This window comes from Globicephala melas, chromosome 2 (assembly GCF_963455315.2).
Source record: "Globicephala melas chromosome 2, mGloMel1.2, whole genome shotgun sequence".
Taxonomy (NCBI): domain Eukaryota; kingdom Metazoa; phylum Chordata; class Mammalia; order Artiodactyla; family Delphinidae; genus Globicephala; species Globicephala melas.
Window position 1 is genome coordinate 83,412,567 of NC_083315.2, and position 27,536 is coordinate 83,440,102.

A 27,536-nucleotide genomic window follows, 5' to 3' on the forward strand; every position below is an offset into this window, starting at 1 on the left:
ATGGTTTTGGAAGTGCTGAACTCAGTGCATTATAACATCATCAGCATGGTGACCGAAGTTGTGCCTGTTGCCAGCATTGCAATCCTGCTGCTCACTGGCTTTCTTCTCTTGGTTTGGAATTATAAAAACACATCCTCAATACCAGGTAACACAGTCATTTAGTTCTGTATCTAAGGAGAGTGTTTCCTTGGGCTTTTCGTCCATGAAAGTAAAGGAAATTTGCAAAACAGCGAAGAGTAAACCTGAGGAGATGGCTGAAGCCCAAGGCATATTAGCAAATGAATTCAGGTGAACATTTTTCTACCAATTATCTGCATATATTAAATGAAAGCATTAAAAAAATCTTAGATAATCCCTTCCAGTCTGCATTTTGTTTCGGTAAAATAGACTTGGCAAAAGTATCCTTTAAAGTAAATTTAAGATGCGGTGGAACGAGGTAATATTCCAGGTTTTGGATTTTTTTAATTTAAATTCATTCCAATTTTGGTCTAAAGGTGAAAATGTCTCTGGAATGCTTTCTGTACTCCTTTCTGTCTCCCTCCCACTTTACCTCATCCATGTCCTCTGCCCTCTCCCTTTCTTGAACCTATTCCTTCTCTTTATCCCATTCTTTATTTTTTTTTTATTTTTGGGCATGGTGGTGATGTTGGTGCCACCACAAGGGGTAGATGGGACCTGGACAGTGGATGAAAAATGGGGATCACTATAGTTCCCTTGAAAATCTAAAAAAAATCTTCCACAAGCTCTGTGGATCAATCAAGAGTAGAGTATAATATAATTATCCAGATAATCCCAGTAGAAACAACACCACTCTACACTATCAGATTAACTCAGAACTCCCAGAAATATCAGACGGCTTTGTAGTTTCTTGGAAAATTCCTCACGGCAGGCATGTGTTCCCAGTCCCATAAAAAATTCTGTAAGTCAATCATCTACATATAATGTTATTAGAACAATCCTAAGATTAAGACCCCTTGACCCCAAGACTCCCAAACTTGTTTTGCTTATATAGACATTAACAAAGACTTTCCACTAAGGGCAAAAAGAATACCCTAATAATCTTTTCCACATTAACCCAGCTACTTCAAAGTTAAGGAATAAACCTTGTTTGCCAGATTTGGGTTTAAACATCCAATTTAAATGATTCACCCAAAAACTTAGATTATCTAAATTATCAGCACTGTACTGTCTCAGATAGTTGTGTGAGTTTTGGCTGAACGACTATTTCACTGACAGAATGGAATTAAAGGAGTAAGATACAGAAATGGTATAACTTTACAATAAAGCTCGTAAAACCATTCCAACAAGCTTTTGACGAACTTTTCACCACCACCACTAAAATCAAGCTACCAAGTTTGTTCTCTGATACAAGCAACAGCAACTCCCCTGGCTGCTCACCAGATTCACACTCCTCACAATTCTGTCATTGCCTACGTCAGCAAGGGTGTAAGAGCCACGGCTCTTCACTAAAACCACATCACTAGACTCAGACTCTGGTCTAGACACAGATCAGACACACTGCCTCATTCCTCAGTGCTTAGCTTTATTTTGTCTAATGAGATTTAGCTTAAGATTCTCTTCTTAAACCAAATCCTTTTTGAAGGAAATAAAAAAGAAATGCATGCTTTTTGTTGGGACATTGTCTTTGCAGACCGTGTTTCTCACAGTTAAAAAGATGACACCCAAACCACAGACTAATTCAAACCCACCCATTCCATTGACTTGTGCTTTCAAACCCAAAGTTTTCAGACAAAACTACGCAGCCAGACAGACCTGTCAGCTTGTCACTTGTCCTGGTTTTCATGCCTGTTACAAGAGGGACTGATTGACTTGTATTTGAAACTCATTGACACCATTTAACACAGCAAGAATAGAGTAGACACCTATTTCAGTCCGTTCAGACCGAAATGCTTGAGACCAAATGGAACTGGAGTGGTGTAGACTCTGGACTACTTTTTACTCATGGAGCTGTGAAGAGCATCATGTTAACTTGTGTTGTTGTTTTAATCATTTTGTGTGTGTGATTCACCTATATACATCAGAAGATATAAAAGGACATCCAGATCAAAAGAACAAGAATAGCAGTTAATTTAAAGCAATCGCTCTTTTTGGTGTTGCAGAAATACTGACTGATCTGATGACTTTCCTAGGTCCTGGCTACTTTCTGGGAATTGGACCCCTCATTTCCTACTGCAGGTTCCTCTGGATGGGGAATGGCAGTGCCTGCAATTACTACAACAAGACGTATGGTGAATTCGTGAGAGTCTGGATATATGGAGAGGAAACCCTCATTATTAGCAAGTAAGTCTGTTAATAATCGGGGACATATTTAAAAATCAAGGCTGGAATTTTCATATTAAAAACTAAACAAACTTATTTAGATATCTTGATGTCTGTTGCTAAAGATGTGTTTTTACTACTTTTTAAATGAAGGATGATGCCTGCAGCTCAGGATCTAGGACAGTGCTTCTCACCCTGGCTGCATATTAAAGTAACCCAAGGAGCTGTTCAAAACCCCAATGCCCAGGCCACAAACCCAACTTTTACAGTCTCCTGGGAAGGAGGGACCTGGGCATCCGTAGTGTTTAGAGGCCCCCAAATGATTGCAACGTGCTACAGAGCTTGAGGAGGAAAAAAGGTAAGACGCTTCCAGAGTAGAGGGCCTTTCCCTGGGGAAACACCTAAGCAGGTTGGAGGAGTTCTGTCTAATTTTCTTACCCTTAAGTGTAGTTCAGGTGCTGGGAGTGCAAGACTAGACATGGAGGGAAGAATGAAGCACATGAGAAAGGACCAGAGGACCAGGACAGAAATTGCTCTTAGACACTAGGTACTTAGATCACCAGATAAATTCCCAGGAACCCTGACCAGTTGCTGAAATAGGATCCTCCTTACAGTGCAGGTAGCATCTGGCAACTGCTGTCTTAATTAGGAAAGTGACCTTAGTGACCCTGACAGGGTCAGGTGCTGATTCATGCTGAGAACATGACAAAACTCACTCTGCCCTTCCCCCAGCTTTCCCAGTTCTTTCCCCTTCCTGTCCTCACAGGCTTTTCTCTGGTTGGAGTCTCTGTGTTCTCCTTAATTGCCTCCCAGCCGCTCAATTTTCTTAAGGGATGAGCTCCCCGCAGGAATAGGACATGTTTGTCCCCATCTTCCCTTGCCTGCTCTTCAGGTCCTTCCAGAACTACCCATACCTCTTAAAAAGACCCCACTGGATGTCAGAAAGCTCTTTCTTTTTCTTTGAATAATATGCCAGGTATTTTCTCTTCTGAAAATTTTAACGTCTGTAGTTATTACACCTGTGTAGAGATTATGGGCCAACTTTTCCAAGCAGCTTAGTTCTGAAGTGGGGGGCTGCAGAACTTTGGAGCACGATGGGGTGGGAGTCAGGCACCAGTGCTGCCACGATTCTGCCTGAGCAACTGGGGGCTATGGGGAGAGATCCATCTGATCACCTGTAGATAAAGTATGCATGATTCCCCAGGCAGAGATGCGCTAAATTATTGAGGTTCTACAGAAGTTATGCATGACACTATATGTCATGTGTATATGTTAGTGTTTGTCATGAATATCAAAAATAGAATGTGAATAGCATCCATAAAGAGGAACTGGCATTTAACATGATAATTAGGATGATATTTGGCCATATGTTAGCAATTAACATAACAGTTAAGGTTATAGAATTTGTATACCTGTTTTAGTCATTTCCGAATTTATAGGAAATTCATTCTTTTATTCTGTAAATGTACATTTATTTATTAGAATTTATACTAAGCACTGGATGACCCTAAACTATCATAGAAATTATTGGCTCTCCATTCATTCATTAAATAAATATTTATTGAGAACTTATTATGTACGACAGGTATCATGAACAAATCACTCCCAAATCCCTACCCTTGTAGAGGAATATATTGTTGCAGTATTAATATACCAACAATAAAAGGCTAAAACATAGTATTATCAGTAGGGTGAACAACTGTCTTGGTTTATTTGGAACCAGAGGATTTCCCACGTTGTGGGATTTTTAAGCTGGGAAACCCAGGATGGTTGTCCACACCATTATCAGGTAGATATGGGCTATATGGAAGATGAGGTGGGTGGAGCAACTTCGGGATGGGGAGAAATCAGGATTCCATTTCAGATATTTTGACTTCACTTGCCTAGTACTGCTGAATAGGATATTAAGAAGGAAGTTCTAACCATTCAGACCTTCGACTGTAGTCAGAAACTAGCAAAGGAAGCTGAGAAGGACAACCACACAGAGAAGGGAAAACCAGGAGAGTGTGGAGGTCTGAAAGCCAGGAGAGAATGCCTGTCAGGGAGGATGGAATTGTCAACTCTCCAGATAGTGCCACATGACTGGACAGAGATGTGAGCACTGCATTTAGCACCAGGGAGGTCATGGGTGACCTTGACAAGGGCAGTTTCTATGCAGTGCTGGGAGCAAAAGTCTGACCACTGTAGAGAATGGGGAGAGAAGAATTGGAGGCAGCAGGTACAGACACTCTTTTGCCATAAAGGAGGCAGAGAAATGAAAGGGATGTTTGGTCCAAGGAGCTTTTATTTGTTAAGATACAAGATATTAACCATGTGTGTTTTGATGGGAATGATGAGTTACAGACGAAAGTGTTGATGCAGCACACAAAAGGAGTGTGCCAGGTGAGATGACAAGGGGGTCCAGGTAACAAGTGGATGTGGCCTTGAAAAGGGACACGCAAGTTCATCCACAGTAACAGGAGGGAAGGCTGAATATATGGGCACTGATCCTGGTGGTTGGACTTGCAGAGGTTCCAGTTGCTTCTGTTTTCTCAATAAAATAGGAAATGAAGTCTGTAGTTGAAATAAAGGTGAGAAGTACAACACTGGGGGACAGAGGAGACAGGATATAACAGTCATCCAGGAAAGTGAGAGAGTGACTGGACTTGGGAAATGTAGTAGAATTGCCAGCTGCACTAAGGGCTCACTTGAATTTAACTGAGACCTGCCAGTGTGTGTGTGTGTGTGTGTGTGTGTGTGTCCATGTGCATGTATGGTTTTTTCCCTGGCCCCATTCAACTGCCAGGTGCAAGCACAGAGTAAGCTAAACTGAGAGCTGGATTTAGCCAGGGTTGAGGTTTTACCAGGCAACTAGGACAAAGTAAGCAGAGGGTCAAGGGACTTGAGGATGCATGGGAGGGAGAGACTCTAATGATCGACAAGAAAATATTTTTCCAACTTTCTAGTAAGAAAAGTTCAAATGAACAGGAAAGTTAGAAGAGCAGTCCTCCCCCCTTTTTCCCCATGACCTTGACCTTCTGAAAAGACCACATCAGTTGCCTTACAGGATGTCCCACATTCCAAATCTCTCTTACTGTCTCATTATGGTGTCATTGAACATATTCTTCTATTCCCGGTATTGCTTATAAACTGAACACTAGGTCTATAGGCTCTATTCGATTCAGGTTAATTGTTGCGTAATAATACGTTCCTGTTAGTCCTAGGCACTTCACATTGCATCACATCAAGAGACCAGGGAAGGTGTTCCCATATTAGAGATACTAAATTTGGTCAGCTTAGGGTGGTTACAGTCAGAACTCTCTGTTACAAAAATTCTTTTTCTCTTGCAGTGACCTCAGTATCAAACCTGGGTAAGGATATTAGAGGGCAAAGGACAGGGAAAATGTGGTAGGATTGATGGAGTATAAGTCACAGGCACAGAACAGGTCTACACAAGGCATGTGTTTTTAAATGTTTGGTATCAAATATTCCATTGATTGTCTCCCCCCTATTTCTAGTACTTATCAATCTTGAACCTGACCACAGGTGTGTGAGTTCTTTAAACTCAGAACGGGAGGGTGGCTTTTTCTTTACCACCTAAGGACTTACTTCTTGGCTACTTTTCATTTTGAAGAGACGTTAGGTTTGCCATCTTTGGGGATGTCTTTTGACTTCAGTCATGTTTCAAGAAGAATAATGACCCCAGGGATCAGGCATCTTACACTACCCACTGTTCCTTCCGAGGTTGGGGACTCACACTGTCTCTCCTCAGTGGTAAGAAGTCCTCACTCTCCCAGCCAGTCAGTCAGTCAGTCAGTCAGTCAATGTAACATCTCCCTCACCTGGTGTTACAGGCCGGCCCGCATTGTGGGAAGATCTCTAATGTTCTCCTGAATATCAGGGGAGCTCTGGGCTGGCAACCCTAGTTCATCACCAACCTTCCCTTCTTCACTTTCCTGATTTACTCCAGTTAGATAAAGCCAGCCTACTTTTGATAAGTGACCTTATTTTAAACTGCTCATCCTTGGTGACACTTTGCTTGCTGTGTGTATCACTTCTGTCTTCCCTACTTTGTTTTTTGCCAAGTCAGAGCCTCTGTCTCAGGATAACTGAGATGTTGGCGCCCCCTAAAGGACAACTGACTTAATCGTTCGCTCTTTATTTGGGTTGAAGTTTTTAATTGACCAGTAATTCCTCAAAACATATGGACAGACCAATGTATTTTATGATATACTCAAAAGCTCTACAGGTCAGAGCAGAAAAATAGTATTCTGTTTGTCAACTAATCACTTAAAATTTGTAGATCTGAGTTTGTGAGTAAAGAGTATACAAATTACTTGCTGCTTTGATTACAGAGTGATTTAGGGGACGGTACGAATAGCTAGAATTCTGAAGTCTATTAGTTAATAAGAATTTCAGTCCCTTCTATAGCATGATGTCATATACAGGACAAAATTTTATCTATGTATCAGTCAAATTAATTCCCTGGAATACAAACTGAAGTATCTGGATTTGCGTATTGAAAATACAATAGAAGACATAAAGCCACCCCATCTTTTATCCTGAAGAGACTAACTATCCATTTATCCTTTATGCTCTCAAATGTTAAATTATTTAAATGATCAATTTATACTTCCAATGCCACAGCCTAATTTATAATCAATCTTATTGAAACATCTTCTCAACAAAGTGAGTCTCTCTGCAGAAGAATTCTGTACCACTGTCCTAAGAAGACAATATTCTCTTCAAACATAGAGGCCCCATGACGTCTTCAGCTAGGATTTTACAACATGTTATAATGCTCATTGCCTTATCGTGCCCCAATTAGAGTAGGATTTGGGGCAGGAAGCAAGACCTGAAGGAGGACATGGGTGGGGAGGGGCTGCCTGCTCCTTCCTAGTTGCTCTGAAGACCCAGCTCAGGCCTTAAGAGCCAGGCCTGGGGGTGGGAATAGAGGGCAGAGCAGTGGAAGAGGAACCAGGAAGTTCAAGGAAGCCTGGGTTCCTCGCAAGGTCCCAGGGTTGCCACAGCAAGGGCTATCTAATGGCTCAGCGTGTCCTATGTCCTGGGAGAACTCTGTGACCCTGGAGACCTTGATGAATCATGACGGACGCAGAGCCCCAAGACAGCTGCTGTCACCACCACAGAGAGCCTTCCAGGCCAGCCCAGCCAGCCAAGCCCAGGGCCAGAGGTGCCCAGGAGATGTCCTTCAGTCCTATAATGATACTGCCCTGGAGGGGCCAGGCCTGATTAGGGCCTCTGGGGGACGGGTGGTACAAGGCAGAACTGCTGCTTCCAAACTAAAGAGATAAGACTTCAGGTATTCCAGCAACTTCCGATTATGAGGCTCACTTCTGCATGGGGAGCATTGTCTGGAGAGGGACTGCTTGGAGGCTGGAGGCTCTCAGGAATATGGTGGTGTGGAGGGTTCAGTTTCTTACAGCCTTGTAGCTCTGACAACAGTAATGGGGAGTATTTTAGTGACTTGGAGTTAGATAAGGGGAAATAACGAATAACTCTGTGTGTGTGTGTGTATGTGTGTGTGTGTGTGTGTGCGCGTGTGTGTGTTGATCTTTAGTGATGCTCAAACAGAGAGCTAGCAGTAGAAATGTTTCAACGGGAGAAGGAAGTTCTTGTGCTAACACAAGTGCTTATTTAATCTGAATACTAGAAATTATGCATTGCATTTAGATCAACAGGCATTTGGTATGAGAGCCACCTGGTAGGCAAACTCATCACACTGAGTTCTCCTGACCCTCAACAAGTAACTCCAAGGTTTGCTTTCTCTGCAGGTCCTCAAGCGTGTTCCACGTAATGAAGCACAGTCACTACACATCCCGATTCGGCAGCAAACTTGGGTTGCAGTGCATTGGCATGCATGAGAAAGGCGTCATATTTAACAATAATCCAGTCCTCTGGAAAGCTGTTAGAACTTACTTTATGAAAGGTATTCAGATGTCTGGCTACATTCTGCTCTTTTGTCTATGAATATGCCTTCTTGAAATCATTTTTAACTTCTGCTGCTTCACAGTTTTGAAACAGTAAGAGCTAACATTCATTATACATGTACTATGTAGTAGGCACTGTTTAAGCCCTTGATAACTTTAATCCCACAGCAACCCCATGTGTTAAATACCCTTATCACCTCCATTTTACAGCTGAGAAAACTGAGGCATAAAGAGTTTAAATAGCTTGCCCAAGTTTCCACCAACAGCAAATGGTAGCACAGGATACAATTCCAGAGCCTACATATTCACCCAACACAAACTCTGTCCTTCTTGTTGACCCACAAACAATTTCATGAATGTGAAGGAGAATTGGCACCCTATATACTTAAGATCACTTCAGTTAAGAACTTAGTATGTCAGCCATATAGTTGATTTAGCATAACCAACATGTTTGCTGAATCATTGGCTGACATCCCAGATATCTTAAAATAGCAATTTGCAAATAAATTACAGAATTTTAGAACTGAGAAGAGTTGTATATGTCATTCCATCCAGACTCTGAGTTTTATACTTAAGGAGTACATTTCTAGAGAGCTTGTGATTTTTCCTCCAGGCAACATAGCCAGGTATGGAGGAGCAGAGACTGGATTACAAACCTCCTTATCTAGTGGTTTCCCCCTTTACTATATATGCTGCTGGAATGGAAGCCTTTGGCTTCAAACTATACATTCATTACCTTACAGTTTTATGGGTCAAAAGTCTGACATGGGTCTCACGGGGCTAAAATCAAGGCACTGGCAAGGCTGTGTTCCTTTCTGGAGCCTCTAGGGAGAAAGTGTTTCCTTGCCTTTTCCAGGTTCTAAAGGCTCCCCATTCCTTTTATACATTTGAAATGTGGTTTATACACTTGAAATGTGGTTTCAAGCTCTTGAACGTAGAGGCAAATCATACATCAGTCTGGGAGTGATAAACAAAGCCAACCCTTCCATGCAAAGGACTGATTCATTGAGGAATCATTTATCTCACTTGTGATTGTGACAGTCACCCAAGAAACAGCATCCTGGCCTTTCATACCTCCAGGTCCCTCCTAAAGTCAGAACGTATGCTGCCAACCCAAACTTCCTTTTTACACATGGGTGGAAATGCTTAGACTCTAGGACCACTCACCAGGTTTCCTTTCTTATTTGCAAAGTGTGCCTTCAGGGGCTTCTGCAGCACAGCTGATTTGCTTTGTTTGAGGGCTCTGACTTTAACAGCAAGTCTGAATAAAAAAGACGTAAAAAAGAGAGATTACTCCTAAAGAAAGCTTAGAGCAACCTTGAACAAACAGAGAAAGGAGGACTTTAAGAGTTAAACTCATGTTAGACCACCTACCATTAGGACCACTAGATGCTCAGATGGTCAGGAGCCAAGAAAGAGAGAGATCAGAGCCAGTTCACTCTACCTGGTTTCATTCATTCATTCATCTATTCATTCATTCATTCCTCCTTTTGACAAATATATATCAAGGGCCACCCTGTACTATGGACTTGAAGTACAATGCTAATAGGTTATCACTGTCCCCAGTGTTCCCAGTCCTGTGAAGAAGACTGTTCAACCAACAAAGTTTTGTTTTGTTGTTATGACATTGATTGAGTACAATTAATCTGGATGTAGTTTGAAGAGAAACCAAAATTAAGGATACATTTGGTAGTTTATAAGACTAGGACTTTACACATATGAACTACAATTAAACAGGAAGCACCTTAGATCTAAAAAGTAAGATCCAATTTGAATACTTCTGTAGCAATATTCTGCCACTCATTGAAACATAAAATATCACCCAAGTGAAATCCAAACCTTCTTTAGAGAGAAATGTACATAATATAGAAAATTACTGATTTGTAATTTATGATCACAAATACTAAATGTTTCATTTGCAATCTCACAAATGATTTGTCATAGGTAGAATAAAAGTTTAATTGTGAATCATTTGTTTTAAAAAGATTTGTCATTCATTCATTCATTCATTTTTAATCATAAAAGTGATACTTTCTAGTAGACAATTAGTAGAATATAGAAAAATGAAAAGAATATGAAAATTTCCACCCATTTACTGAATACAAATTTGTCGTCAGTTAAGCTCCAAACATAAAAAGCCAAAATTGCCTGATAGTTTGTGTGCCCTGGAGTCGGAGGCGGCTCACTCTGACGTGTACCCTTCAGCTTTGTCTGGCTCCGGCCTGGTGCGCACGGTGACCGTCTGTGCTGATTCCATCACCAAGCATCTGGACAGGCTGGAGGAGGTCCGCAACGAGTCGGGCTACGTGGATGTGTTGACCCTCGTGCGGTGCATCATGCTGGACACCTCTAACAAGCTCTTCCTGGGGATCCCCTTGAACGGTACTGAAATTTTCACTTTTTTAAAAAATATATTTATTTACTTTTTTTTTGGCTGTGTTGGGTCTTCGTTGCTGTGCGCGGGCTTCCTCTAGCCGTGGCAAGCAGGGGCCACTCTTCATTGTAGTGTACGGGCTTCCCATTGCTGTGGCCTCTCCTGCTGCAGAGCACGGACCCCAGGCACGGAAGCCTCAGCAGCCGTGGCAGGCGGCCTTCAGCAGTTATGGCCCGTGGAGTCCAGAGCGCAGGCTCAGCAGCTGCAGTGCACCGGCCCAGCCGCTCCGCGGCATGTGGGATCCTCCCGGACCAGGGCTCAAACCCGCATCCCCTGCACCGGCAGGTGGACTCCCAACCATTGCGCCACCAGGGAAGCCCTGAAATTTTCATTCTTATGACTTGACATTCAGCCCTGTATTAAACAGGGCATGAGAAGAAGGATAACGGACTCAAGCAAAGATATGTTCTTTTGCATACTGCTCTTCTTTAAACCCTTCTAAGTATTCCCAAATATTTTTCCTGGTATGTCTGCCTTGTTCACTTATAAGGTCATAAATATCCACAGAAGGGGCCATCTTCTATTTCTTTTGCATCTCTCTTCATTGCTCTAGAAAATAGGATTCTACCCACAGCTGAAACTTAACAGATGTGATCATTTGATTTGGTCATAAATATATCCTACCACCAAACCTATGTATTTAACCATTACCAACCATTCTTTTGAGCATGATATAGACATATATATGTGTATATATGTATGTATAGTTATATATATACACACACAAACACATAGACACATTCCATATATCTACACACACACATAAATGTACATACACACCTCTCCCTCAAAGCCACTAAGTATGAAAATTTTGATTCTATATGATGATAAGCATACTGAGGCTGCTGGAAATGATGATGATAACTAACATTAATTTAGTATCTACTATGTGCCAAGCAGTATAAAAACTTGCTTCACATAAACTTTGTCACTTAGCATTTATAACAATCCTTGCAAGATGTCTCACTCAAGAAACTGCTTTCCTCACTATATTACAGAATCAAATATTAAACACATACATGCAACTCTACCGCCAACAAAAGAACAAACATTAATCATGTGGATTCATTCCATTCTGCTGCTGTCAGCTTAATGTAATTTCTCCTGACTTGATTTCTAGCAATGCTCATTGATTCATACATTCATTCAACTAATATTTATTGATTGCCTATTTTATGCCAGACTTAGGTTCTGGGGATAGACCAGTTGGACAAGACGAAGTCCTTGCCTTCAAAGAGTTTACATCCTAGTGGGTATATGGACAGTAAACAACTAACTATCTAGTAATATATTAGGCTATAATAAGTGCCTTAAACAAACAGGGCTTCCCGGGTGGCGCAGTAGTTGAGAGTCCGCCTGCTGATGCAGGGGACACGGGTTTGTGCCCCGGTCTGGGAGGATCCCACATGCCACGGAGTGGCTGGGCCCGTGAGCCATGGCCACTGAGCCTGCGCGTCCGGAGCCTGTGCTCCGCAATGGCAGAGGCCACAGCAGTGAGAGGCCCGCGTACCTCAAAAAAAAAAAAAAAAAGTAGAGCAAAGGGCTAGAAAGTGAAGGGGGAGGTCAGTGGGAGGCTGAAGCTCTTGTGGAGAGAAAGGGTGGTCAGGAAGGCCTCTGTGGAGAGGATGTCTGAAAATAGCCCAGATGAAGTGTGACGATGAGCCATGTGCAGATCTGAAGGAAGAACATCACAGGCACAAGAACAAGGCACGAGTTTCACACTTGTCCAAACCGGCTGAGCTATCACACCTGCTCCCTGATTGACCACATTTGGACAAGCAGACAAGCGATAAGCCCTCCCTTTCTCCGCTCCACTCTCCTCGAATCATCTCCCTGCCTCTTTAATGATTCCTTACCAGAGTCATAGGAACCCCATCTGATTGACATTAGGATGGGAGCCCCATTCACTCTGAAAGTCACAGCCTCTTGCCTTATCCCCTTTCACACAGGGACTCTGAAAGTCCTGTTTGCCTGTTCCATGTACATCTCTCCTAAGATATGACAGGTACCTATTTTAGAAGTCCCTGCTCTTTGGTTCCCCACTAGCCTTGACTCTTAGGAGGGATCAAGTAAAGGGAATTGTACAGCTCTCTGTTAACTTATGGATGCAGACTGCGGTCTAAGAACCTTCATAACCCATACAGACTTATGTGTATTTCCCTCTGCTCACCGGGTCCTTGTTAAACTCTCATTTGGCCTGAAGGACTCAGTGCACCAAAGAGGAAAGGATATGGCCCTGAGGTCAGACAGAATCGAGCTCCAGCCTAGGGACTTCCTGCCACTCTGGCTGTATGACGTTGGGCAAGCTTCTTCATTTCTATGAACTGCAGTTTCTGCATCTTCATGTCTCTTCCCTTCTCTTGTGTGTAATTTGAAAAAAGCAGGGGTTTTCTTTTCTCTAGTATTCAATTTAATTCAAGAACATCCATTAAGATCTGACTGTGCACAAGACTCAGGACAAGGCACTGAAGATTCCAAGATGAATTCTACACTCTGGACTGAAATATAAACAGAGTGGGGAGGCTTTTTGCCTTTCCAGGCACCAGAATTGAGGCCATAACAGCATTAATTACTTCTCATTTCAAACGGTCAGGTAAACAGAAGGGAGTTGGAGGCTCAGCCATGGAGAAGCGTGTGAGATTCTAGGCTGTGTCTCTAGCACAAACTTGAAAACTGGCAAATCTCTGGCTAACGTGGCCAGTTTAGATGCCAAGCAGAATAAATTAGTGTTGATTTGTTTAGTGGCATTCCCCTGGCTGAAACACCCAGTGAAGGTGGAACCTTGACCTGCTTAGAGTCCCAGATGGTAGGAAAGTCTACAGGGGATCTTCTCTGAGCAGTGCACCATTCTTGGGCTCACATTTTTGCTCATCTGTTCTGATCTTTTTCTGTTTTTCCAGAAAGGGCCATCGTGGTTAAAATCCAGGGTTATTTTGATGCATGGCAAGCTCTCCTTCTCAAACCAGACATCTTCTTTAAGATTTCTTGGCTACGCAGAAAGTATGAAAAGTCTGTGTAAGTAACATATTTTGGAATATTTATTGCTGAGATTGGATTGATCTGTGTTGTGTCTTAGTTATTGCTGGCCTCTTCGGCAAGCTTTCTCCTCTCCAGACCGCAAGGGAGCTGTTAAGTTGCCGGTGAAACACTTCTTACAGCAATTTGGCAGCATGTGGCCAGACCACAGAGGAAAGGAAGACTTTGGCCCAGGGCAGTTTTCCCCTAGGAGGCTGAGAGCTCCATCTCTGGAACTAGGACACTGCTGTGTATTTTGAGTTGAAGAGAAGGGTTGGCTGAACCTATCCTTATCATTAGTCAAAATTCTCTTTGCATGTCTGGAAAAATGGAAACATAAATCATTTTATTGTTGTGTTGCTTCTGAATGAATTTAACTTAATTCAATTTGTCAGAATTGACAGTAGTTGCAAGAGAATTTTTTTCATGATGAACTTTTTTAAGACGTGTTGTTTGTTTAGTTATGCATCTTATATCTTGGGGGATCCTAAAACTGTCATTAAATGGCTTTGCTTTGGTGTCAGACTAGTCTAGCAGAAGACTAGACAAATGCCCAATGACCTGGATAATCAATGGTTTTCAGAGTGTAAGTAGCCAGCCAGTATACATGCCACCTCTAACCACCAGTGGAAAGCACAGGGGATCTAAAGGTAGACAGACCTGGTTTGTATCCTATCTCTACCACTTAGTAACCAAATGTCCTTGGGAAGTTCTTCAAAGTAAAATATAACATACCCTCCGTGGTGGCAATACAGGTTAATGAGATCCTCTATGAAGGGCAATCAGCACAAAGCATGACACATAGTAGGCAATAAACATGGTAGTTTTCCCCATCCCTCTGTTCATATCTTTCCCAGATGTCCCTGACTATCTTAAATTCTCCATCTCTACAATTTCCCAAAGTTGTTTGAAGAGCTAACTTCATCCTGTTTGCGTGTTTTGAAATTCAGTAGTATTAGTCTCCAGGTAGTCAGCTTGATGTTGCTTTATGTATTTCAAGCGGATGATGAGTATTAGGTGGATGATTTGGACACCTGGTCCTTTAAACATTTCTCTTTGTTTCTACCGGAGTTTATTGTGACTTGAATCGGTAAGATAAATGGTTCATCTCTTCACTGCTGTCAGAATTTGTGGTCGTCTCAAGAGTCTTATTGGTCCGCAGTTAAACTTGGTCATTAGTTTAGCTTCAGTATGGTCAGCAGGCCCATAGAAACTTGCTGCATGAGACTGTATAACAGTTTCTCTTTGGTTTCTTTAAAATTATCTCAACAACATTCCCTCTCTATATAAATTTGCCAATGGTTAGTTCACTATGTACTATCTCCTCTGATCTAGAGCAGTAAAAACCTAAAGAAATCTTTTAATCTCCTTCCCCTGCATTCCATTGCAATAATGCTGATACTTTTTTTGAGGCATAATTGACATATAACATTATGTTAGTTTCAGGTGTACAGCCTGATTCAATATTTGAATATATTGAGAAATGTTCATCACAATTAATCTAGTTAACATCTTTTACCATACATAGTTACAAAACTTTTTCCTTGTGATGAGAACATTTAAGATCTACTCTCTTAGCAACTTTTAAATATGCAATACTGTATATTAACTGTAGACATCATGCTGTACATTACATCTCCGTGATTTATTGATCATATAACTGGAAGGAAGTTTGTACCTTTGACCCCCTTCACACATTTCACACCCAACCTACCCCCAGCACTCATGGCATTCACCAATCTCTTCCTGTAAAACTGAGGTTGGGATTTCTCCTTTTGTTATTGTTTTTTTAAGATCCCACATATAAGAGAGATCATATAGAATTTGTCTTTCATACCAATATTTTAAAAAATATATTTATGTAAAGGTTTCTGGGACATCTACTTCCATCCCTATTTATTCAATTTTATATTTTTCCCTCTTTGAATTCCCAATATTAGCACAGTACTGTTTTCTACTTTTTGTTTTGTCAAATGTAGGTTTTGCAGTCTCAGAATACATTAAATAAGTGTTTGTGGCCTGGACTAGGAACGTAGCCACCATTATTTTCGTACAAACAGAGGAATTCTTGCAATATAATTTGTAAGTCAGAGACTTCTTATTTCCTGTAAACTGACATTTAACTCAATTCTCCTAGTTTTTAATGACATACAAATTCAAATACATACATTTAAGCAGAAGCAAATTTTAACCTGAATAGGAGGAATCCCAGTGGATATTCACAGGCCCCCGATTCTGGCCCAGGGAGGAAGGAGATGCTTAGAAGTGGATGCAGCTCCATCAAGAAATTCTCTAGGAATTCAAAGTCTAGGGGCATTTCAACACATCCCAGGCCATTTGGGAGCCACTGCTTAGGTAGGAATGCTATGAGCATTCTAGCCCACTATTGAATAAATGTAGGAGATACTCAACAAATATTTGCTGAACAAATGGATGGGTAGGTAAATGAATAAACGTGAATATATCCCTGCTGTATGTCTGGAATGGTGAGTGTGTGTGTGTGTTTGTGCGCGCGCCTATAAAGCATACTTACAGAGATAAACAATAGTAGGCATCCTTATTTAGAATGACACAATGAAAATACTACCCTGAAGAATATCTCTCAGAATGTTTAAACATCTTCCTTGAGATGCCCCCCCAAAAAACTTTTGAAGATAGGAGGTATCTTAAAGAATCCTCTGTTACTTTTCCTGTTGAACTGAAGCAAACATAGAGGCTATTTAGGTCAACAGAGTATTTAAGCGTGTAGGCAACTGTGTCAACAAGAATTTGAAAGAAAGATTTACTGTACATTTAACATAATACAGAATACTGTTCCCTGAGATTGGGGAACAATACAATTATATGTGAATGCATACACTTAAAGACAAAGTCAAAGATAACAGAATTGAGATCTCAAGGTGGCCTTATTGTTCATCTAGCCTGATCCCTTCACTTTAAAAGAGACATAAGACTCAGAGACTTAAACTAGGTTACGTGGAACGACAACAACCTGGACCAGAACCTGACCCTTTGTCAAAGGTGTTTTTCCCTCCTGCACACTGTCAAAAGGCATATGTATATTGATGCAGACAGTCATTCGTTCAACAAATATTTACTTAGTGTTACTATGAGGCAGAAACTGCAAGGTATGAGATAAATATCAGGAAAAATACTTCCTGCCTGTGTAGAAGAGGAACCTCAAACTCAATTGTCTTCGAGACTATGCAGATAAAAGTGGGCTGGGTGGATGTAAGACACAGGAAATGGAGGTGCCCGTGGGAGACTGGAGAGTGCATGCTCCCACTAAAGGCATTCACTGGCTTTGGTTTTTGATGTTTAACTTAAGCACTGTGCTGGCCCAATCAAATAGCAGAAAACATAATTGGATTTAGCCATTTGGTACCAGTTTTCATCCCTTAACTACAGTTACAGCCTTGATTTTGCTACCACTGCCAAGATACATGGGCTAACTCTGGTTCCTTAACATGATATAATATGTAATTTAAGAATATTTGTGAAGAATTAAGTATAAATTCAGTTATTCATGAGCACTAATGGCTTCCACTAAAGCAGATCATTTTACTTTTAAACATGGCAAACAAATCCATTTATCTAGATGTCATATCTGTGTACAAGTAGATAATATTTACACTGTTTTTTCCAGCGAGGAGCTGAAAGAAGAAATGGAAATTCTGGTAGAAAAAAAAAGACGCAGGATTTTCATAGCAGAGACACTGGAAGACTCAATGGATTTCACCACTGAGTTGATTTTGGCTGAGGTACAGACCTGAACTGACCCTAATTCCCACACAACACACGTGTATGACTGTATCAGTGTCTAAAAATTCTCTCCTGTTAACTGTTGCATGTTTCTGCTTTGACTATATGCTCCAGTATTTCTATAATGCCCAATCCAATAGCCCCCTATTAGACAGTCAGGTAAGATTGAACTTTAAGACTGAAACTTCTGTGTTTCTGCACAATAAAAATAGGAAAACTGAGGAATCCAAAGACACTGAACACATAGATATTTCGTTAAGTTCTTCAGCTTTGAGATGAAGATTGTTAATGCAAATGTCCATCATCAGACACAGAGACACATAATTTCTATGATTTCATTTTGTTGAGGTTATTAATCCTTGAGCGCCACCTCCCCTCCTGTTCTGAACCGTTCATTCACGTTGCCAATGTTTCTCCCCGCTTTCAATTGTTCAGAAACGTGGTGACCTGACAAGAGAGAATGTGAACCAGTGCGTATTGGAAATGCTGATTGCAGCACCAGACACCATGTCCGTCTCTGTGTTTTTCATGCTGTTTCTCATTGCAAAGCACCCCCTAGTTGAAGAGGCAATAATGAAGGAAATCCAGACTGTTGTTGGTAAGAATTTATCAAGCAAATAATAGAGATTAGAAAACAATTCCTTCTGAATATCAGCTTCTAGGTCCTAAGAATCTTATGTCAAAATCTTTATTAGAATCCACCCAGAGAACAACAGAGCAAGTCAATGTGTCGCATTTTCATTATGCCGAACAGGTTTCTGTGTTTTTCTAATATAAAAAAAAATACACGCTGGCTGGAAAAAAATCCAAATAAGAGAGAGATGTATAAAGCAGAAAGTATTATTTCCTGATCCCTTCCACTCTCCTTCCCATTCCCCAGGGGGAATCACTGTTAATTTTTTTTTTTTTTTTTTTTTTTTTTTTTTGCTGTACGCGGGCCTCTCACTGTTGTGGCCTATCCCATTGCAGAGCACAGGCTCTGGACGCGCAGGCTCAGCGGCCATGGCTCACGGGCCCAGCCGCTCCGCGGCATGTGGGATCCTCCCGGACCGGGGCACGAACCCATGTCCCCCGCATCGGCAGGCGGACCCTCAACCACTGCGCCACCAGGGAAGCCCCACTGTTAATATTTTGATGTGTATTCTTCAAGGTCTTTTTTGATGGGCACATAAACACATATATGCGGTTCTATTTGTCTGTGTGTAAAAAAACATGGGATCATCCACAAGGATTTGCTACCTTATCAGTGACAAAAGGCTTTTGACGGTACACCCAGGGAAATGGCTATCATTTTCTGCAGTGTTTCTGGGTTTCAAGCAGCCCGTTCTTCCAGGTGGTGGCAGAGGGAGGAGGTAAGGGTGATGATAGCAGAGGCAGGGGAGCGATCAGTTTCCCTCCCCCACCCTCTCCTCCTCCTCTGCAGGAGAGCCTCCAGGTCCCTGCTCAGCTCTTCCCCACTCTGTCCCCTCCCTGCTCTGCCATTGCTTCAGCATCACTCTGCCACTGCTTTGGATATCCCCACCCTTCCCTGGAGACACTGCCACGTTCAGAAGAAGTCAGAATTGCTTTCTGGAGAAAACAGAATGCCTTATTTGGAGTGTGCTTCACATAAGTAATCTCTTTAGGAACACATTTCAGACATATGCGAAGAGGTATCAGTAACGATATAGATTTTTCTTTCTTGACTTTACAGGTCTCTGTGAAACAACCTATTTTGTTGTTAAAAGGCACCATGTATTTTTTAAACTTTTTATCTTATTTATCTTTAAAACCATTTGAGTGCTGCTTGAAACAGATGACAAGGGGAAATTTCATACACGGATTAAATATGTGAAAGGGTTCTGCAGACGCGTTGCCATAGGAGGGCCACTGCCTGGGAAGGTAGATAGCAAGGAGCCAGAATGACATCCGGGTTTCAAATTCTTGAATGTTTTCTCAAGCACCCTTTTCAGGTTATGGGTTCTGTGCCAGGTGCAAGGGCACCGCGGTGAACAAGCCAGTGCCATCCCTGCAGTCCTGGGCTCTCAGTCTCGTGAGAAAAAGAGAATTCAAGAAACAAGCTCAGTGGAGTGAGAGAGAGTCACAGAATGATGGGGGTACAGGCAACACAGGGGAAACTGCTCTTGAGATCATAAACCTTTAATACAATTTCCTTGAGACATGAAAAGTTCTTGTGCCCCTTGATATCCCCCTGACACGACAGTCCTCTTGAAAGATAAAACTGGGACAACCACTAGTACATGTATACTTGTTCCCCCTAGACCCACAGGACTGGTAATTACTTCTAAAAGTATGCCTTTTGTTACCTTCTCCATCATCTGCCCTCTAACTCCCCACCACAGATAAATACACCCATTAGACTCTTGCTGTGTTCGAAAAGCAGTATGTGAGGGGCTGTGTTGTTAAAGTTCTCTAACCAAGTGAGACCACTCCTGAATAACCTAACTGTACAGGAGACAGAGCTGCCTCAGGACCCTGGGTTGACTTTCATTCTGCAAAAACAGTAGCCTATTTCAGGATGCTTTGAAGTTTTGCCAATTCTGAGAGTAATCCAAGCTTCTCTGACCAGTGTCGAGCCAAGCTGAGACATGGAGGTGTCCATCAATCCCCAGCTCACCTGGAGCTGATGAGGCACCCCATTTGTTGTGGTGGAGAGAGGGCGTTCTTGCCACTTTACCACCCAGGTTGTCCTTGATGAGATGAGGAGGAGAGACTAACAGTGATATTTTTCTCCTTTTTAAAAAATTTTCTTTACTTTTTTATACAGAAGGTTTTTATTAGTCATCCATTTCATACACATCAGTGTACACATGTCAATCCCAATCTCCCAATCCATCACACCACGACCCGCACCCCCCACTGCTTTCCCCGCTTGGTGTCCATACGTTTCTTCTCTACATCTGCGTCTCAATATCTGCCCTACAAACCAGTTCATCTGTAGCATTTTTCTAGGTTCCAAATATATGTGTTAATATACGACATTGGTTTTTCTCTTTTTGACTTACTTCACTCTGTATGACAGTCTCTAGATCCATCCACATCTCTACAAATGACCCAATTTCGTTCCTTTTCATGGCTGAGATATATTCCATTGTATATATGTACCACATCTTCTTTATCCATTCGTCTGTCGATGGGCATTTAGGTTGCTTCCATGACCTGGCTATTGTAAACAGTGCTGCAATGAACATTGGGGTGCATGTGCCTATTTGAATTATGGTTTTCTCTGGGTATATGCCCAGTAGTGGGATTGCTGGGTCATATGGTAATTCTGCTTATAGTTTTTTAAGGAACCTCCATACTGTTCTCCATAGTGGCTGTATCAATTTACATTCCCACCAACAGTGCAAGAGGGTTCCATTTTCTCCAAACTCTCTCCAGCATTTGATGTTTGCAGATTCTCTGCTGATGCCCATTCTAACTGGTGTGAGGTGATACCTCATTGTAGTTTTGATTTGCATTTCTCTAATAATTAGTGATGTTGGGCAGCTTTTCATGTGCTTCTTAGCTATCTGTATGTCTTCTTTGGAGAAATGTCTGTTTAGGTCTTCTGCCCATTTTTGGATTCGGTTCTTTGTTTTTTTTTAATATTGAGCTGCATCAACTGTTTATATATTTTGGAGATTAATCCTTTGTCCGTTGATTCATTTGCAAATATTTTCTCCCATTTTGAGGGTTGCCTTTTTGTCTTGTTTACGGCTTCCTTTGCTGTGCAAAAGCTTTTAAGTTTCATTAGGTCCCATTTGTTTATTTCTGTTTTTATTTCCATTACCCAAGGAGGTGAATCAAAAAAGATCTTGCTGTGATTTATGTCAAACAGTGTTCTTCCTATGTTTTCCTCTAGGAGTTTTATAATGTCCGGTCTTACATTTAGGTCTTTAATATATTTTGAGTTTATTTTTTTGTATGGTGTTAAGGATTGTTCTAATTTCATTCATTTACATGTAGCTGTCCAGTTGTCCCAGCACCACTTATTGAAGAGACTGTCTTTTCTCCATTGTATATCCTAGCCTCCTTTGTCATAGATTACTTGACCATAGGTGTGTGGGTTTATCTCTGGGCTTTCTATCTTCTTCCACTGATCTGTGTTTCAGTTTCTGTGCCAGTACCATATTGTCTTGATTACTATAGCTGTGTAGTATAGTCTGAAGTCAGGGAGTCTGATTCCTCCAGCTCCATTTTTTTCCTTCAAGACTGCTTTGGCTATTCAGGGTCTTCTGTGTCTCGATACAAATTTTAAGATTTTTTTTGTTCTAGTTCTGTAAAAAATGCCATTGGTAATTTGAGAGGGATTGCATTGAATCTGTAGATTGCTTTCGGTAGTACAGTCATTTTCACAACATTGATTCTTCAAATCCAAGAACATGGTATATCTCTCCATCTGTCGGTATCATCTTTAATTTCTTTCATCAGTGTCTTATAGTTATCTGCATACAGGTCTTTTGTCTCCCTAGATACGTTTGTTCCTAGGTATTTTATTCCTTTTGTTGCAATGGTAACTGGGAGTGTTTCCTTAATTTTTCTTTCAGATTTTTCAACATTAGTGTATAGGAATGCAAGAGATTTCTGCGCACTAATTTTGTATCCTCCAACTTTACCAAATTCATTGATTACCTCTAGTAGTTCTCTGCTGGCATCTTTAGGATTCTCTATATATAGTATCATATCATCTGCAAACAGTGACAGTTTTACTTCTTCTTTTCCAATTTGTATTCCTTTCACTTCTTTTTCTTCTCTGATTGAAATGGCTAGGACTTCCAAAACTATGTTGAATACTAGTGGTGAGAGTGGACATCCTTGTCTTGTTTCTTATCTTAGAAGAAATGCTTTCAGTTTTTCACCATTGAGAATGATGTTTGCTGTTGGTTTGTCATATATTGTCTTTATTATGTTGAGGTAGGTGCCCTCTATGCCCACTTTCTGGAGAGTTTTTATCATAAATGCTGTTGAATTTTGTCCAAAGCTTTTTCTGCATCTATTGAGATGATCATATGGCTTTTATTCTTCAATTTGTTAATATGCTGTATCACATTGATTGATTTGAGTATATTGAAGAATCCTTGCATCCCTGGGATAAATCCCACTTGATCATGGTGTATGATCCTTTTAATGTGCTGCTGGATTCTGTTTGCTAGTATTTTCTTGAGGATTTTTGCATGTATATTCATCAGTGATATTGGTCTATAATTTTTTTGTAGTATCTTTGTCTGGTTTTGGTATCAGGGTGATGGTGCCCTCATAGAATGGGTTTGGGGGTGTTCCTTCCTCTGCAATTTTTTGGAAGCGTTTGAGAAGGATGAGTGTTAGCTCTTCTCTAAATGTTTGATAGAATTCATCTGTGAAGCCATCTGGTCCTGGACTTTTGTTTGTTGGAAGATTTTTAATCACAGTTTCAATTTCATTACTTGTGATTGGTCTGTTCATATTTTCTATTGCTTCCTCGTCCAGTCTTGGAAGGTTATACCTTTCTAAGCATTTGTCCACCTCTTCCAGGTTGTCCATTTTATTGGCATAGAGTTGCTTGTAGTAGTCTCTTAGGATGCTTTGTATTTCTGCGGTGTCTGTTTTAACTTCTCCGTTTTCATTTCTAATTTTATTGGTTTGAGTTCTCTCCCTCCTTTTCTTGGTGAGTCTGGCTAATGGTTTATCAATTTTGTTTATACTCTCAAGGAACCAGCTTTTAGTTTTATTCATCTTTGCTATTGTTTTCTTTGTTTCTATTTCACTTATTTCTGCTTTGATCTTTATGATTTCTTTCCTTCTGATAACTTTGGGTTTTGTTTGTTCTTCTTTCTCTAGTTCCTTTAGCTGTAAGGTTAGATTGTTTACTTGAGATTTTTCTTGTTTCTTGACGTAGGTTTATATTGCTATAAACTTTCCTCTAAAACTGCTTTGCTGCATCCCATAGGTTTTGGATCATCCTGTTTTCATTTTCATTTGTCTCTAGGTATTTTTTGATTTCCTGTTTGATTTCTTCAGTGATCTCTTGGTTATTTAGTAACGTACTGTTTAGCCTCCATGTGTTTCTGTTTTTTACCTTTTTTTCCCTGTAATTGATTTCTAATCACATAGCGTTGTGGTCAGAAAAGATGCTCGATATGATTTCAATTTTCTTAAATTTGCTGAGGCTTGATTTGTGACCCAAGATGTGACCTATCCTGGAGAATGTTCTGTGTGCACTTGAGGAGAAAGTGTAATCTGCTGTTTTTGGATGGAATGTCCTATAAGTATCAATTAAATCTATCTGGTCTATTACGTCAATTAACACTTGTGTTTCCTTATTAATTTTTTGTCTGGATGATCTGTCCATTGGTGTAAGTGAGGTGTTAAAGTCCCCCACTCTTATTGTGTTAATGTCGATTTCCTATTTTATAGCTGTTAGCAGTTGCCTTATGTATTGAGGTGCTCCTATGTTGGGTGCATACATATTTATAATTGTTATACCTTCTTCTTGGATTGTTTCCTAGATCATTATGTAGTGTCCTTCCTTGTCTCTTGTAACATTCTTTATTTTAAAGTGTACTTTATCTGATATGAGTATTGCTCCTGCAGCTTTATTTCATTTCCATTTGCATGGAATATCTTTTTCCATCCCCTCACTTTCAGTCTGACTGTGTCCCTAAGTCTGAAATGGGACTTTTTAGACAGCACATATATGCGGCTTGCTTTTCTATCCATTCAGCAACCCTGTTTGTTTCGGGTGGAGCATTTAATCCATTCATGTTTAAGGTAATTATTGATATGTATGTTCCTATGACTATTTTCTTAATTGTTTTGGGTTTGTTTTTGTACGTTTTTCTTCTCTTGTGTTTCCCACGTAGAGAAGTTCCTTTAGCATTTGTTCTAGAGCTGGTTTTGTGATGCTGAATTCTCCTAGCTTTTGTTTGCCTGTGAAGCTTTTGATTTCTCCATCGAATCTGAATGAGATCCTTTGTGGGTCGAGTAATCTTGATTGTAGGTTCTTCCCTCTCATCACTTTAAGTATATCATGCCACTCCCTTCTGGCTTGTAAAGTTTCTGCTGAGAAATCAGCTGTTAACCTTATGGGGGTTCCCTTGTATGTTATTTGTCAATTTTCCCTTGCTGCTTTCAATAATTTTTCTTTGTCTTTAATTTTTGCCAATTTGATTACTATGTGTCTTGGCGTGTTTCTCCTTGGGTTTATCCTGTATGGGACTCTATGCACTTCCTGGACGTGGGCTGCTATTTCCTTTCCCATGTTAGGGAAGTTTTCGACTATAACCTCTTCAAATATTTTCTCGGGTCCTTTCTCTCTCTCTTCTCCTTCTGAGACCCCTATAATGCGAATGTTGTTGCGTTTAATGTTGTCCCAGAAGTCTCTTCAGCTGTCTTCATTTCTTTTCATTCATTTTTCTTTAGTCTGTTCCGCAGCAGTGAATTCCACCATTCTGTCTTCCAGGTCACTTATCCGTTCTTCTGCCTCATTTATTCTGCTATTGATTCCTTCTAGTGTACTTTTCATTTCAGTTATTGTATTGTTCATCTCTGTTTGTTTGTTCTTTAATTCTTCTAGATCTTTGTTAAACATTTCTTGCATCTTCTTGATCTTTGCCTCCATTCTTTTTCCAAGGTCCTGGATCATCTTCACTATCATTATTCTGAATTCTTTTTCTGGAAGGTTGCCTATCTCCACTTCATTTAGTTGCTTTTCTGGGGTTTTACCTTGCTCCTTCATCTGGTACATAGCCCTCTGCCTTTTCATCTTTTCTATCTTTCTGTGAATGTGGTTTTTGTTCCACAGGCTGCAGGATTGTAGGTCTTCTTGCTTCTGCTGTCTGCCCTGTGGTGGATGAGGCTATCTAAGAGGCTTGTGCAAGTTTCCTGATGGGAGAGACTGGTGGTGGGTAGCTATCAGTGATATTTTCTGACAGATGACTGCATTGGATACCAGAAGAGAAAATTTCTGTGAACATCATTAATCTCACCATCTCACTTGACTAGAGGAGGAATGAACGTCTTCTAGAATTCAGAGTAGGGGACAAAACTCAAGAACCACACAGGTGGCAATAAATGTTTGAAGCAGATTAGGTCGGTCTACATGATGCTGCAGAGAGGAAGTTCCTCTAAAGGGCTCATCAGCCACCCACCCTCAGCTAACTATTGTCATGTGGGGATGTGAGTCCAATGTAACCTGTTTTTTAATTTCTATACAAATACAGACATTTGTATGAAATCTCTCAGATGTTAAGATAATTGACTTCAAATCTGAATTTTCATAAGACACTCTGTGGACCAAACATAAAATATTTTACAATTATATATATAAATTTTTTCAACCAAGACCGAACTGACCTATAACTATACTGATCTGAAACTATGAGTTTTATGCCCATCACATGTTGAAACTAACATGACCTACTTTGTCCTTTTTATCTGATCCCACAGCTGAAAGAGACATAAGGATTGATGATATGCAAAAACTAAAAGTGGTAGAAAACTTTATTTATGAGAGCATGCGGTATCAGCCTGTCGTGGACCTGGTCATGCGCAAAGCCTTAGAGGATGATGTCATCGATGGCTACCCAGTGAAAAAGGGGACTAACATTATCCTGAATATTGGAAGAATGCATAGACTTGAGTTTTTCCCCAAGCCCAATGAATTTACTCTTGAAAACTTTGCCAAGAATGTAAGAGCCCTTCCTTAAAACTGTGTGTGCCACTCTTGAAAATGTCAACTCTTAAGTCCTCTCTGTTTCTGTGTTTTCACTGCATATATTTCATTCTATTTACTCATTCTCTTCACACCTCACCAGGAAAACACATTTCTCCTAGCTTGGAACATGGCTACCATGTCTGTCCTCAAGGCAAGGAGGCTGGCTCTCCAGCTCTCAGAAATGTCTTCATGGAGGTACACAATAGGTCAAAAGGTGAACAATTCAGGCCCTTAATTTGCTTAAAATGAGGCAAATTTTCTTTAACCAACCCATTTAAACTTAACTTTTCCATTTAAACTTATCACCTTGTCACCATGTAGATTCAGCCGTAGCATCATCTAAGTCAAGGAAATCCACTTCTGCTTCAGATGGAAATCAAGTGAGAAGAAAAGATTTGGTTTTGGCAGTGGGCCTTTGGTTTCTCAAATGGCCCCACAAGCACTAGGCCTCATTCTATATAAGACTTTGTAATTACAAGAGCCTCAGCTTCTTCTTTTTCTGTAACTGAGGTGTACTGGAGATTCTGCCTCCATTATGTCAATTCTAGGCAATGACTTTTTTAACCTGAATTATCCTGATAGTTCCCTCTGTGTCCCCTTTTTCCATTTGCATATGGAAATATGATCTTAGTTAAACCAGTTGTCTAATTCATTCCATTTCTAGATAAGCAACCCACGCCATGTTGGCAATTGGTCAAAAATAACTTACTGAGCGTGTATTAAGTGCCAGGCACTATGTGAGTCCAAATGGGGACAAGACAGGCAGAGGTGTCCCATTAAATATTTGTATAACTAAATATATTTAGATCCTTGGCACTAATAGACAGGGAATCCACACCTTTGCCTAAATTTGTCCTTGTCATCATGTTATATGCCCTGGCACAAAAACAATCTTTGCCTCAATGACTGGCAGAACAGCAGTAAAGCCATGGTCTTCCCACAGAGCTAGCTGAGTATTTACATGAAAAGCAAAACAGGGAATTGTTTGAAGTTGTGTCCGTAACACAAAGGGTGAATCAAACTGGAGGGAGAAAGAGGCTTATCTGAGTTACAGTCATTCTTCTCCGTGAAGGAGCAGTATGGCCAAGTCGCCGAAACCGAGCATTCTGACTCACAGTGTTTTCAGGGTGAATCAAACAGATATGCATGACTCTAGCCTTTACTTCTCGGGCTAATTGTCTGATCATTTTCCTAGGTTCCTTACAGGTACTTTCAGCCATTTGGCTTTGGGCCCCGGGCCTGTGCGGGAAAATACATTGCCATGGTGATGATGAAGGTCATCCTGGTCACACTTCTGAGACGCTTCCACGTGCAGACATTGCAAGGTCAATGTGTTGAAAAGATGCAGAAGAAAAATGACTTATCTTTGCAACCAGATGAGACCAGCGACCTGCTAGGAATGATTTTCATCCCAAGAAATTCAGACAAGTGCCTCGACCACTAA

General features: G+C 40.8%; 1 protein-coding gene across 1 annotated transcript; it reads left to right on the forward strand.

The window, feature by feature from the left end:
* Positions 1–27,536, forward strand: LOC132596757 (aromatase-like). Its single transcript, XM_060293567.1, has 9 exons — positions 1–145; positions 2,151–2,301; positions 8,052–8,206; positions 10,413–10,589; positions 13,542–13,656; positions 17,303–17,417; positions 17,854–18,016; positions 25,825–26,066; positions 27,288–27,536. The coding sequence occupies exons 1-9, from the start codon at positions 1–3 to the stop codon at positions 27,534–27,536; spliced, it is 1,512 nt and encodes a 503-aa protein (XP_060149550.1).

Bases quoted from the DNA above. Each gene is read 5' to 3' on its own strand.
- LOC132596757 (XM_060293567.1), top strand. From the start codon at position 1: ATGGTTTTGGAAGTGCTGAACTCAGTGCATTATAACATCATCAGCATG. The intron at 146-2,150 runs GTAACACAGTCA...TGACTTTCCTAG, and splicing joins AAACACATCCTCAATACCAG to GTCCTGGCTACTTTCTGGGA. The intron at 18,017-25,824 runs GTAAGAATTTAT...CTGATCCCACAG, and splicing joins GGAAATCCAGACTGTTGTTG to CTGAAAGAGACATAAGGATT.